The sequence below is a fragment of the Polyergus mexicanus genome, unplaced genomic scaffold, assembly GCF_030449975.1.
Source record: "Polyergus mexicanus isolate NDT 795.1 unplaced genomic scaffold, iyPolMexi1.0 SCAF_1, whole genome shotgun sequence".
In the NCBI taxonomy this organism is placed as follows: Eukaryota; Metazoa; Arthropoda; class Insecta; order Hymenoptera; family Formicidae; genus Polyergus; species Polyergus mexicanus.
Genome location: NW_027223321.1, coordinates 2,011,204 through 2,025,401, shown reverse-complemented (window position 1 = coordinate 2,025,401; position 14,198 = coordinate 2,011,204). Strand labels below are relative to the sequence as shown.

The 14,198-nt window shown below is 33.3% G+C and overlaps 2 protein-coding genes across 7 annotated transcripts in view; one reads left to right on the top strand and one right to left on the bottom strand.

The window, feature by feature from the left end:
- The window catches only part of Tyn (trynity), a 161,750-nt gene that overhangs the window by 17,794 nt on the left and 129,758 nt on the right, over positions 1–14,198 (top strand). The gene's annotated exons all lie outside the window — the stretch shown is intronic.
- LOC138944368 (uncharacterized) overlaps positions 1–14,198 on the bottom strand; it is a 27,495-nt gene extending 13,297 nt beyond the window's left edge. The window contains exon 1 of one of the 2 annotated variants that reach the window (XM_070315292.1): positions 13,183–14,198. In XM_070315292.1, coding sequence (XP_070171393.1) covers positions 13,183–13,201 — 19 coding nt within the window. In that variant the 5' untranslated portion in view covers positions 13,202–14,198. Of the gene's footprint in view, positions 1–13,110 lie in introns of both variants that reach the window. The other variant, XM_070315341.1, reaches the window with a different exon arrangement.

Here is a 14,198-nt window from a genome sequence, read left to right as displayed (position 1 = left end):
GATATATATGTGTGTGTGTGTGTGTGCGCATTCCATTTTAATCAATATATCAAATATATCACAAACTGAGTAATATCGGAAAAAACATTCAAAACAAAAATAGTAGAGTTTCAAACTTTTGTAATTAAAATTTTAGATTAAGAATAAATTGCTCGATCGAATAATTGTTACGTGATTAAAATAATAAACAATTAGGCACAATTGCAATTTTTGAAAATAATTTCCGTTCCGACTTGTGTTTCGTGTCGGTCGACAATACTCGTAAATATTTGAAGTACACGATTATCGAGCTTACGACTAATTGATTGTGCGGATAATATTGGCATTATTGGATTAGATTAGCCGATACATTGATTGCTATCTGCGAATCCGTTGATATTTTACTGTCTTTATCTCTTTCTCTCTCTACCTTCGAATTTATCCTGTTGATATAATTGAGGACGAATTTACTTTTACGAAAAAAAGAAGTATTTTAATGAAACAATTTCAATTTCACAAAATCGTTTTTTTTTACGTTAATATTTGCAGTCAGACGACATGGCTGACATTTTTCTCTACGGATATCTTCGCGAGTTATAACGGAAAAGTTTTTTGCTATGAAAATAATTCGCGGCCAACTTGGCAAAACAACCAGTTTCCAATGTTAACGAGTCGTACTCGACGGATTATTAAGTCCACGTGTATAACGTTATTGTATACTATGAAATATATATTGGAAATATTTACCACGCGTAAAAAAAATATAATAATCTCTTTTATCGGCGAAATGACATAAAAACTGTTGTCAAACCGGGAGAGTTAATGTGGCGAACCGTAAAATTTGCCCCAGTAGACTTGAAAATGTCGTCTCGCGCGGTCGAAGTTGTAAACTGTTCCGAAAATTTATGGCTTTTACCGAGAAAACGTGTACCTGGTCGCTGCCGTTGTTCAATCTGTAGTAGACATTTTTCCTGATAAAGTATGTGAAATGTTACCATACACTTTCTCCCGCTCTGCATTTTGAGATTTTACATCATCTGAATTTTTAAACAACACACATGCCTGTTTATAAACCTAAATTTTCACACACGCGTACTCAGGTACAATTTGCATAAATATAGCATTCGTATTTTTATCATGTTCCGTGTTCATTATTTGAAATTGCGTCAAACGTAATGCAGCATGAGAATTGTAAGTAAATATTTCTCTCACGACATTACATAAAATTATTCAACTTTGTAGCAACTGATTTAAACACGACGATGCACGAAGTTTGAAATTTTCAGTGAATGATGTACTTCATTCCACTTTGGATGAAAAAAATACGCGTTAATAAAATTTACATTTAGCGCGGTTTAAAGTACAGGCCGTTTTTCTATGGAAAAACCCGTCAAAGACATCCGTGATAATTTTTCATAGGTCTGTAGAGCGAGACATTACTTGTCTTCTTTGTCTTGCTATCAACGTTACTCGTGACATTTTTCTCATCGGGTATTGAATAAAACTTAGCGAGAAAAATATTCTTAGCCGGATATGCGCATGCCGAAAGTATTAAATTGGTCGGAGAGGGGTCTACTATTATACTTTACAGTTACATCAACGGTGAAACCGCTATTTATTAAACGCGATCGTGTTTTGTGATACTTGGACTTTATTTTGTTATAGCTTACGTTTGCCGGAAAATATATAAAGCTTGCCTTTTAAAACGATGCGGTTTATCGTCGATCAAAGAGAAGCACAGTTTTTCTAAAATTTAATATTCTTCGCGAGAGACGAACGTATATGAACAAATACAAGCATATGCGCTGATAATATATTATTTTTGACAAGATAAATTATACTCTCTTCTCTCTCTTTTTTTTCTCCAGAAGACGGATTATTGGAGAATAATAGAGACAATGCATAATTCGCGATTGGACTCAATCGGATGAATATCATAGAGCTTTCATTCACAGTCCGTCCACTTTTTAAATTTGCGCATTTCTCATCTCCTTCTTCCCTCATCCATTTCAGAGCTTTTCTCGCAGCGTAAACGATCTGTTGTATCTCCGACAAATCTTTCTTGTTTTTCTGGAAAAGTTTAATTTAAAACCTGGGCAAATTTCATCCTATAATTTCTCAGCGTTAAACGTAGCAAAAAAACTTTATAGTTTATCGCATTTAGAATTCTGTATAATCACTAAAACGAAACACGGAACGAAACGGCCTTTTTCGCGAACGCAGTTTTACCGCAAAAATTTCTCTCGGGAAAACCTTGCCGTTGATCGAGTAAAAACGCGGGCGATATGTTTTGCAGTTTCTATCTCCCTGTGGTTTTGATAACATTTTCCTTGTTATATTATGCCCTCTGGCATAAAGAATATCGCTCAAATATCCGAATAGAATTGTGTTATTACTCTCTATTATCTAAATGCCTCTCTTTTTTTTTCTCTATTTCTCTAAAAAGAAATAGTCCGTTTCATAAGAATATAATTTTATGTTTTCTTAATTCTCTTTCCATTAGCACGCGGAAAGACACATTTGTGAGTCCATCTCGACACTGTTCTTTTTTTGTTCGGCCTTAACTTCTCGTTAACCCAAATCATTAATGTAATCAGTAATTTATTCGATGACGCGTTAAATCCGTGCTAACGCGAAAATGTAATCTTACTCAATCCAATAATATCTTGTATTCGTCTTTTAATCGATTTGAAATTCTCTCACGCACCTCTTAGCATTTATTTTTTAGTGATCATATTTAAAGGTGATCGTTTTAATAGTGAAAATTTTTTACATACCGTGTTGCTTCTCTTCGCAAGTTTCATTTAGTTAAATTTATGTCTTTTATATATATATATATATATATAAAATAAAAAAAGTTTAATTTATATTAGAAATATTATTTACATCTATAAAGCTTTAAATTTATTGACGCCTTTTAATTATAGACGTTGAATAATTTTGTACTTGTAATATAATATTAATCTTTCGATATCAAAGAAAAAGTTGGCGCCAACTTAATCAAATAGAAGAAAAATTCTTATAATGTTACGTAAAGCTCTACAAATACATATAAAATATACATTTTGTACATACAAACACGAAAACTAATTGTATTTATATGTACGTGTATATATGATTTAATTTTTGTTTTATTTATTAAATAGGAAAGCAAACACAGAGTTGATTGAACTGACATGGATGATCTTTTTATTTGTTTCTTGATTTATATAATCATTGATTTACATGATTGTCAGAAATAATTAATTTTATAGGAAAATAAAATTACTAAACTTTGTTTATAAAGTGAAGTGAATATAGGCCTTGGCTTTTCCGTGATTTTATGCCATCGGGATATGAACTAATACGGTGTGTTTGCGACGCCGTTTGCACGTAATTGCAATTACGCGTCATGCTACTCACTAATTGCGATTACTAGATGCGGAGTAAAAATATGAGAGTCGTTGTATAAGAGCAGGAAATATTAATGGGAGTAAAACGAACGCAAAAAGTTTTTAGCGCGGAAGAATCAAGAGGGTGAAAAAGAAGAGTCGCGAAGGAAAATATTGAAATACTTTGCGTTACTGGTGAAGGAAAATGCTTTTATCGCAGTACGATATGTACGAAAGTTAAATCACTCTCCCAAAAACGAGCAAAGCACAAAAACTTTATTACGGTTTCATATTGATTTTGTTTTCTTCTTGTATATGTGTATAACTGCTCCTTTGACTAAATTAATTAATTTTTTACTTGGGTAACTTGAACAGATGAAAACTTTTTTTTTTTTTATTTATTTATTTATTTGTACTCTTACATTTGCTTTTTTAGCATAAGCTTGTTTAATTCTCTTTCTCTTTAGTTATATACTCTAGTTTTTTTTTTTTTTTTTTTTACTTTATTTGAATTTTTCTTTATGTACTTTTTTTCTATATATCCATAATTTTCACATTTATACAAAATATAATTCTTTTTTACTATATTTGATTTTAATCTAGTCAGCGTAGCCTTGCATTCACATTAATATTAGGGAAATATGTAAAAGTGTTTTGCTTTGGTTTTGAAGAAAATCCGTCATCGAATATTTAATCTTGAGGGATTACATTTTTTGGGGGAAAATTTTTCCTTCTTGGAATGAAAATACGCACGTCAGGAGATATACAATATGTTATTACGATATGGCGCACGTGTGAAATCGCCATTCAGCGTGATGGCGCGTTATTTATCGTCGGAAAATCCGATGAGTAATTGTTACACACGCTGACTTGTCGCGAGAGTGATCTATTGTGATTCACCTGTTGTACTAGGATACACTACGGCATTACGGTATCATTAATACACTCGGTGCGTATTCGAAAGAAATTTCAATGTATTGTTTGTACATGCAATCACCGCAGAATAAATGGATACAATCATATTGAGAGACGCGCGATCACAATGTGATCTATTAAATTATCTTTCTATCGAAATCCACCCCGGGATATAGTTGGAATATTAACTAGAATTGTAAATCCGAGCTTATATCTACTCTTCGAGAAGAAATTATGAATTAGTATTCTATATACATGACGCGTGTAAATCTTCTATTTTTTGCAAAAGATTTGTAAAAAAATAATCTTAGAACAAATTAAAATATTCCAGCATTGTGTAGAACATTATCATTTGCATATTCAAGACGCTTATAAATATGAGATCATATAAGTAGTTAAATTATGTAATAAAAAATAATGCAATGCAAATTTAAATCAATATACAGCGTAAAGCTCTAGTTGTTACAAAACTGATTAGGCGAGCTAGTAGTGGCGCAAATTATGGCTATAAGCCGCGAAAAATGTATACGATCCGTGAATTTAATAGAGGGTGAGTGCGCGGTAATTTCACTCTGGCACGCAGGGCATCACGAAATTTGCGCATATTTCCGAAAAATTTCGACGAATAATTCCGTCTCGAAAAGCCAGTCACATCCGGCAAATTATGCGATAAAAGTTGCGAAATAATCTGAGATTAGCGACTCACATCAAAGTTCTTGAAATTCAAACGGACTTGTTTTTTAACCTTTATTCCAGCCCTTTATACAGGTTCTCTCTCTCTCTCTCTCTCTCTCTCTCTCTCTCTCTCTCTCTCTCTCTCTCTTTTTTTTCCTCCCTCTTATAACGTCGAAGCGCTTTGCCCATCAAAGAATATTTCACGATCTAAAGTAGATACTGGAAACAATTGGCGATCCCTCTGAAGTATCTCTTAGTTATATAGAAATATCTGTGAAATTAATTAAAATCTATCGAAATTATTCATCCTGAGCTGTTGGATTGAAATAAAATTGAACAGCTATTGCTCTTGTGATATGAACTTTTTGTTAGTTCATTGATTTTCTATACTCTGTATTATTTTATATTTTATTTAAAATGAATATTAATATATTCGCGCTCGAAGAGTATAATACCGAGTGAAACTGTATGTAAATGACTCTGGGAGGAAAAATTTCGTCGATTTTTTATTCGTTATAATGAAACGCGAAACTGCTAACCATTGAAGTTTGAGAAACTTTTGCTTTGAGAATACAAACGTGCAAGGTATCTGTTTCTATTCTAGCAGATGCAAATTAGACTTTTTGTGTAACTACGACTATTAGGTAGTATAATACGAGCAATTTAATAATTCCGCTCGCTCTCGCGTTGCGAGAAGTACGGAATAGCTTTCTCGTGCTATTCTCCGATATCCGCAAGAATTTTTTCCGTCAAAATTGATGTACTGTCCATCCAAATTTTTCTCTGGCCTTAATTCGCTGTGTAATATGGATTATTCGTGTGTAACTTGAGCGCTCAAATTTTACACACATTTTTTTTATTCATTTAGTTATGATATGCATAGTTATATTATATGATATTCAATCAAGTAACGCATAAAAAATTCTTTTTTTCCTTTTGTATCGATACATTGAAATAATATTGAAAATACACCGTCATTATATTAATGATGTCAAAAGAGCATGAAACAAATTGTTAATTTTATTCGTAATTTTATTGCATGTTTTGATGCGATCGCGTTTTTTGTCAAATTAATGTTTTAAAATAAAGCATCTTGTTTTTTTCATCGATGTCGCCGAGAATGAAATTTTCAATGTAACGCGATGCCCAACAGTCTGGAAAGCAATGTTCATGTGGTTTCGTTCGATTCGCGCGAAGTATTTATTAATCGTGATGAGCAATTTGTATCTTCGTTAAAACTCATTTTGTTAAAATTTACTTCGTCACATATTCAAATACTGCGTATTTTTAACCTCTCTATTATCATATTCGTAACTGAAGAAAACTCGTTGCTAAGAAAATAAGAGAATTTTATTTTACAATTGGCTCGAATATACTTGAGCGATCAAACAAATTACAATTACACGTTACTTGTTTTTTATTAAAGACAAAATAGTTTCGCTTGTAGAATGGTTTCTCGTTATGCAAAACAAGAGAGAATAACGGAAATGGAATGAGAACGTGGAACGTGAAACCGTCATATAATAGTTGGTGAACAGTTTCATATGACATATGAAACTGTTCACCAACTATTATATGACAGTTTCGAAATGACAAGGATCGGCAAAGGATTATTATCGAAATATATATATATATATATATATATATATATATATATATATAACAATTGGCGAATAGTCTCATTTATGTATTTCATTTCTTTTCGATAATAATCCTTTGCCGATCCTTGCCGCTTTTATCTCCTCCAACCGAACTATTCCGGTTTTTTTATATTGCACGTGGTCATCGCTCCGCGTTTTACGATCTCTTATTTTCTTTCTGCCGTTATCGACATCGCTGTCCAACTTGGCGTATTATCTATGGTTTGCTGATATTTGTTGGTATAGTTGTTATGGAGATAGTTTATGAAACGTCTGCAATATAGCGTTATTGCAATATTATTACTGTCAGTCAATTGATCCGATAATAGCCATGTTATTTTTTCAAACGTTCTCGCATTTGAGGGTTAAATGTATCATATTGTAGAAACTCAATTATAATTATTATTATAATAGAATTTTACAAGTTTTACGACAAGAAACGTAATGGTTATTTTAAGAGATATTTATTTTAATAAATTAATCTTTTTTGTTGATTAGATTCTCTATTGAGATAGATAATTTTGCGGAAAATTTTTGTTTCCAAAATTCGGAGAAGATTACAATTATAATTGCGCAAACCATATTTTTACTTTCATTACATAAAATTTCTCGAATAACAATAATTAATCGTGTATCTATCATATTTATGTTGATAATGGAAATTTTATCGTCCTTTCTCTCAATTATGTTTAAAATGAAGTTCAAATATTTGATATCTGTTGAATAATATTGTAATTTGAGAAGCTTATTAATAAATGTTTAATTCAGTAATACGATTGCTATGTATCTAGTAAATACAGTGCGCGAAGTTATATGCAAGAATCATTAATTAAATACATGCTTGGCGTAATTTTATGGAGATGCGCACACGATACAGTTTCAATTTCATTGTCGTATAAAGTAGTTCGAGACTTCTCTTAATGCAAATCGAGATGAAACGACGAAGAGAGAAAATAGCGTGTCTAGCGTACCTATGGGACAAAGACTTTTTCCTTTCGTGATTTCGATTGACCTTCTCTCGGCGCGCAATAATGTGCGCCTTTGTTAAAGTGAAAACATATTCTAAGTCCCGAAATAAGACGCACGCGCGTCTTTTCCTTCGGCGCTATATAACCCATAAAGAATCCATTAAATCGTAATAAAGCGTTCTCATATTATTGAGATAAAGGGTTCTCATATTAAACACAAAAATAAGAAAAGTAATATGTGTACTCTTGTGATAGAAATTGTGTTAATAAAATAAGTTTACTTTTACGCTTATTTTTAGGATATTTAAGATAGTAATAATATAGTAATATCTCCATATGAGGACGTGTTATTAATGTATAATTAATTTTTTGCAATTAAAAATGTATTATAAAAGAATTTAAATTAAGATAAAGTATACAAATTATAATATTTTTTTATTACATTAAGAAATTTCTGAATATTTCGAGTATTTTTGCGATTGCCGTCTTCGAAGCTTCCTGTCTTCGTGCTTTTGTGATATAAATTATAATTAATTAGTAGAGCATTTATCTCAACGAGAGAGTCGCAGGTGTGTCGTACGCCATTAATGCGTGGTTGGGGGGAAAGATCCCTTGCTTTATACCCCACTTTAAATATCATAATATCTCCAGAGTATAGTTCCTTAAGCAAATATAGTTCTCCGCGAAACAAGACATCTTTTCATGGTCTACTTTTTGGACAGAGGATAAAGCTATGACACGTCGGTCGGAGGGAGACGCAAAGGATGTAGCGAAAAGGAAGTTGAATATTGGCTCTCTCAAAAACTCGCCTTTTAAAACGTCATGGCGAAAAAGTAGTCGTATTACAATGACAATTTTATTTTCATGTTTCTTACGACACGTTCCGTAAAAACCACTTTACATTGGCATTTCCCGTCTTGACTTGACATTCGAAAGTCGACAATATAAATTTGATACGCATCGCTAATAGACAATTTTATATAAGCCAGTAAATATATATTAAAGTTATTTCTCTCTCTCTCTCTCTCTCTCTCTCTCTCTCTCTTATAAATATCTTAGTTTCATTTTTAGATTAGATAATATATTTCCTATTTGAATCCCGTAAAAAAGAAGTTTATGAGATAACATCCATTTATTTGGAAAGTTGGAGAAGCATAGCGTGTTATGAAAAGATTTCGGCCTACGCTAAAACATTTTCATTTGTACGAATCACGTGATTTTAAAGATTGGGTCAGAGATATGTTTAAACCTCCCCAGAGTACGGAATATCGCCGCAGGAGTATGTAGTACAACTGCGTAACTTCAAGAATTGCATCTCTCTCTTGTGGGGCCTCCAGCTACGCTTACATCAATTCCATTAAAGAGCAATGTAGAAAGACATTAGGCTTTATTACCTTTTTCTTTTTTCTTTTTTTTTTTTCTTTTTTGATATTGTATGACAAGTATATTGCGCAATAAAATCTGTATATTATATGATATAGTTCTTACACAAATTAAAAAAGAGAAACATCGATTCAGAGAAAAAAAAATTGAGATAATTGGAGTTGTAGAAAATAATGTTTCGGCTGGCCGGGGTTGAGAGCTAAGTTGGCGAAAGATTGTTCGGGCGTATTCTAGCGGTTGTTAATCTAACGTGAAAGCACGTCGAGTATCTCAATGATGGCAAAAGTAGCTAAACTTTTTACTCCTACTGTTGTGAGATGCGGATGCTGCAGAGTGTTGTCGGCGCGAAGCGCCGAGGGTTACTCAGTTGGATACATGAAGAGGGCTTCTTACAAGATTCCATTGCTTGCGTTTTGGACTTTGCAAAAAGTACAGGATAATCCTGCGCCAACTACGGACAATTCTCGCGATAAGGTTGCATCGTATAATTTGTACAAAGTAATCCGACCGTTGCTTTATTCGGGGAAAACTCCGCTTACAAGCTTGATCCATGATGCGACACGTGAAACTGGTTAGGGGATTTACTTAAGGGATAGTTCGTAAAGTGCATCGTAAAAGAAAAATCTCTTTGATGACACCGCGCTTTCCCGCCGGCTAAATATGAGCAGACGCTACTATGTTTCCATGTAATATATTATGAAAGTCGTGGCTGTAAAGCTGAGAATTTAAAGCGAATCCGCTTTTTGGTTAAATTAGACGGTAATAATATCTTGCTAATTATCGCATGAATGTTTTATTAATAGATTTAGTTAATGCACAAATATGTACAATAAAATTATAACTTTTGCATGCAAATCAATTTTCACACAGATTATCTGCCTGAAATTGCGCGACCTCCTTGTATACAAACTAATGAATTACACCTCGAATAGAGGAACATGTTTTGTTAATGAATACCTTTCCTAAAGAATCGCGAGAAAGCTAGAACGTGCTCTGTGCGTATACAATTATTCTGGAAAATTTTAATGTACTTTACTCATGAATATCTTAATTAGGCAAGCATTGTAACGACTACCTTGGTCTCATAAGTATTTATTAACTCATGATTGAATCCGGATGTACTCGCATAATTCCAGGACTCCTAATTATATCTGGGGTGAATAAATTAATATACTCATATGTATATATATGCATACAAATGTAATTTCAATTAATATACATTCATTTTCCTACGGAAAATATTCAAGTATAGCTTTCGTGTTATATATTTGGAAAAACACGAATGCCAATTCTCTCACGAAGTGAAAGAAAGGGTTAATAATATACGTAGGGTTACAGTGCAAGAATGTAATAAAAGTTTTATTATCCCTCGAAATCCTATACAATACCATCAAATTAAAGAAAGAGTAACGTGCAATAAAATAACAAAATTTTAAAGAGCATTGCTTACACGACATACATAACATTTTTACATTCACATAAATCACGGGATTTTGCGAAGAATAACTTTAAATATGTGTAAATTTGTCTTTCTCACATTTTAAATTTACTCCAATATTCTTTTTGCAAATCTTTGCCGAGAATTGTTAATCCTATCACCGTCACTAATCTTTTACCAAGCACGCGAAGAAATGTATAATATACTATATATATAAGTTTTATTTCTCAATAGATGCATTTATTAATGATTTATTAGACATTTTTCGAGAGTTGGACATGAAAACAATATGTGAATTGATCGCTTTGCGGGATATATGTATATATAACCGTGAGGGTGTTAATATAAGAATTTCGTGATTGTTTGCGGATTCTTTACTTTTTTTTTTTTTATGTCGGATATGCGATATTTCGCATTCGTTTTCTCGGAATTTCTGTCGACTTGACTTTTGTACAGATGAAATTCTATCTGCGATTTATCGTGAAGGGGTCAGAGGGTTAACGAGACGCGAAACTTGAGTCCCGAATTCTGTAGTATCGTACCCGCGAGGCATCGTATCGTTTCTCTCCGACAAATATAGGCAATTCTACCGTCTGCCCTTGTCGGTTCGCTTCTCGGACGAATCTAGGCAACACGTTTACTCCTCGGAAAGTTTCACGGCCTAAAGGCAAAAGATTACCTTACAATCAAGTACCACACAGAACAACCATCTGTATATTGAGTTACGGGAAGGAGAAATCTATTGCAATCGGGGAATTCAATTTGTTTGTTTTAATTGCTTTTGTTCCTCTTTTCTTATTTTCTTTATCATCACAATTGTTCTCTTTAATTGTAAGTCATAGTTTTTGTGTATATGGTACAGTTGGGGTATAAAAGTAATTAAAAGAATTTTATATATAAAGTGTATTTGGAGCTATGTTGATATATCTGGATATCTTTATATTGCGTGTATCATGAGTTTGATTATAAAATACGCTCTGTAAGCCTTATAAATTATAATCTTATAATGTCATATTTCATTACGTTGTTAGAAAGAGAAATCAACATTGAATTGCTTTCGATCGAATAAGGGCGTGGAGGAAATTTATTTTCTTCGCATTATAAACATCGTAGAGCGCGAAGTAAATATTTTAACTCGTGAAGGATTGAATAAAATATGCCAAAATTTATGCTCTCTCTCTCTCTCGCATCGTGATAGCGTATTGAAAGAATTAAAAGAAAAAGAAAGTTATTATTCCTCCTTTTGCCTGTTTATGTTTTTCAAATCAATTTTATTTTTATTCAGTTTGACTTTTTGCCAGATTTTTTTTGCCACTGCGAGGCACTTGTGCGACGAATCAACCACACACTGCGAAGTAAATTGAATATCATTCATCGACTTTTTTTGCCAGTCCCCGTTTCGGACCGGTACTTAATTCCCGTCGCGAGGGTAACCCTTGTGATTAGACTCGATTTTTTTTCCCCCCTCTCAAAATAAACTCCCTTCTTTTGCTTCATACTAACCTTTGATAAACACTCGCCATTAAACTGTCTCGACATCGGATAACGAAGTATAAAAAATGCATGAAACGATGCACTTGGATATTTCGCTTTGCCGGAATTAGCTGCGTTAATTAAACGTAATAGCGTCATTATAATGATATCGGATAATAGGGAGTAACCTCTTGCAAAGAGCCGTGTTTGATGCTAACAGACGATGTAGATGAAAAAATCAACAGTTTGTAAAATGATTATTCGCAACGATATTTCGTTTGCACGTCCCATAATTTGCGATACATATATCATGCATTACGAAATAGTGAAATATTATCGAGACGACATTGACAAATGCCGTACGCCGTCTCGTTGAGAGAAAATTACGATCTTTAACAAAGCAGAAGCAATATTTCAGAATGAAAAAGCAATATTTCGACCTTGGAAACGATCCAATGTCTCTCGCTTATCTTGCGCTTATTAAGCGTCATAGCATGTGACGTGAGCTAATGCTGCAAGGAGAAACCCCGTCGGAATCATTCGCGGTCGTGAATCAGCAATGGACGCGAGTATCGAAAATCGATACGTCATGTTGCAAACAAGAACTCGCATAAATGGCGGAATTTTTGGATAACGAGTCAAACACAAAGTCGCGTGAATACGATCCCCCGTTAGTGAATACGAGCGCGAAAAGTTTGATGCTTCTCTCAAAGAAGCGAGCTCAAAGAGAATGAAATAATCAATATTCTATCGATTCCTTTACCTCTGATATCAACAGCGACCAAAGTATTCTTATCGGGAAAGATATGATTCAAATGTTATAAATTAAATAATATAAAAAGGCATATATTATCTATAAAATATTCTCTACGTAACTTTTTTCTCTTTCTACTTTGCAACGGGGGGTTAAAATTTTCTCGGTTAATTTAATTTTAAGATATTAATATTATCAAACGTGAATATCTTTTTCGCAAATGAATATTGCGCACAGTTAATGCAAATATTATTGTGATATATACGTGATAGTAAGCCGTATTGTGTAACTAACGGTAATCTGTAAAGTTACAATTGTAAATTTAACTTTCCGTAATTAATGTCGACGATGATATTAGCGTAATTATCTGTTGGTCAATTGTTTCATATTCCAGCATATACGTAATATCGTATACCAGCTGCGTGTAAATCGCGCGTATATTCAAGGCAGATATCGGGAATATTGCAAATGTTTTAGATGCGAGGATAAATCCGGGTAAGCTGAATCAACATACCTGAGAATTAATTTAGTTGGTAAAATCTTCGTGATGCGAGCTCTACGAAAATTGTCCGGGTAGTTGTCGCACCGGATCTCCCCTTGTTCATGCTTGGCCAACTTCGTGTATTCTCTTCGATGTCATTCTAGTTGGAGGGATACGAGTATTAACCTTCGTGCACACTAACTTCCACCAAACTAGCTTCTTCGCCGAACACATTCGGTAGTTTGACGTTTTATATATCGGCGCAATATCCTTGTATGAATGTCGACGTTATAGTACTTTTGTTATAAAATTTGAAAGCGACTCATAAAGTTTCTGCTGATTTGATGTATTCACACTTTTTGTCTAACAATAAGTGTGAATATTTTAATTACCGGTATAAATGATTCAAAAAATTCTCCAACTCTTAAAAAATTAAGACTAAAGGAAACTATCTCTCTTATATTAAATATACTTGGTAAATTATGTAATCAATGAACTAGAATTATAATATTCTAGATTTATTTTACTCTGAATAATAGGTTGATTTTTGAAATATATCTTCGTTAATATACTACGCTTCCATAAAATATATCTTTTAATTATTTCAATGGTGTAATCTTTATCGTATATCAAGAGTTAGAGTTGGACACTTAAAGATCGATTTTTCTCTGTCACTAGCACGCCAGGGTATCCCCGGAAATTTACTAGCTCGAAATTTACTGGCTCGAAGTTCGTCGGTCTCGATTCTATCAGTCGAGTCACGTCCATGTGTTCTTTTTGGATTTCTTCGTCGAACTTTTAAAGCCGCAGCCTTTTCTCGTTTTCAACTCCGATTAATCACGAGTTGCGCGAGTCTTCGTATGCAAATTTTTGGTGTGTCCGCCTGAGGAAATTCACGAAACATTATTCCACCAAAAATATTTCCACTCTGTCCATCAATAGAGCACAATTTTCAGCCTTGTTATCCATCTTCCAGCATTTATGCATTTTACTTCGCGAAAATAGGTATCTTGTGTGTAGATAGTACATAGTTTCTGTCAGCCTTCACTCTGATGATGAGCTTCGGAACCTCGTGCGTATGTCGGGAATAACGTAATTTGCATACAATTCGAGTTCCTCGA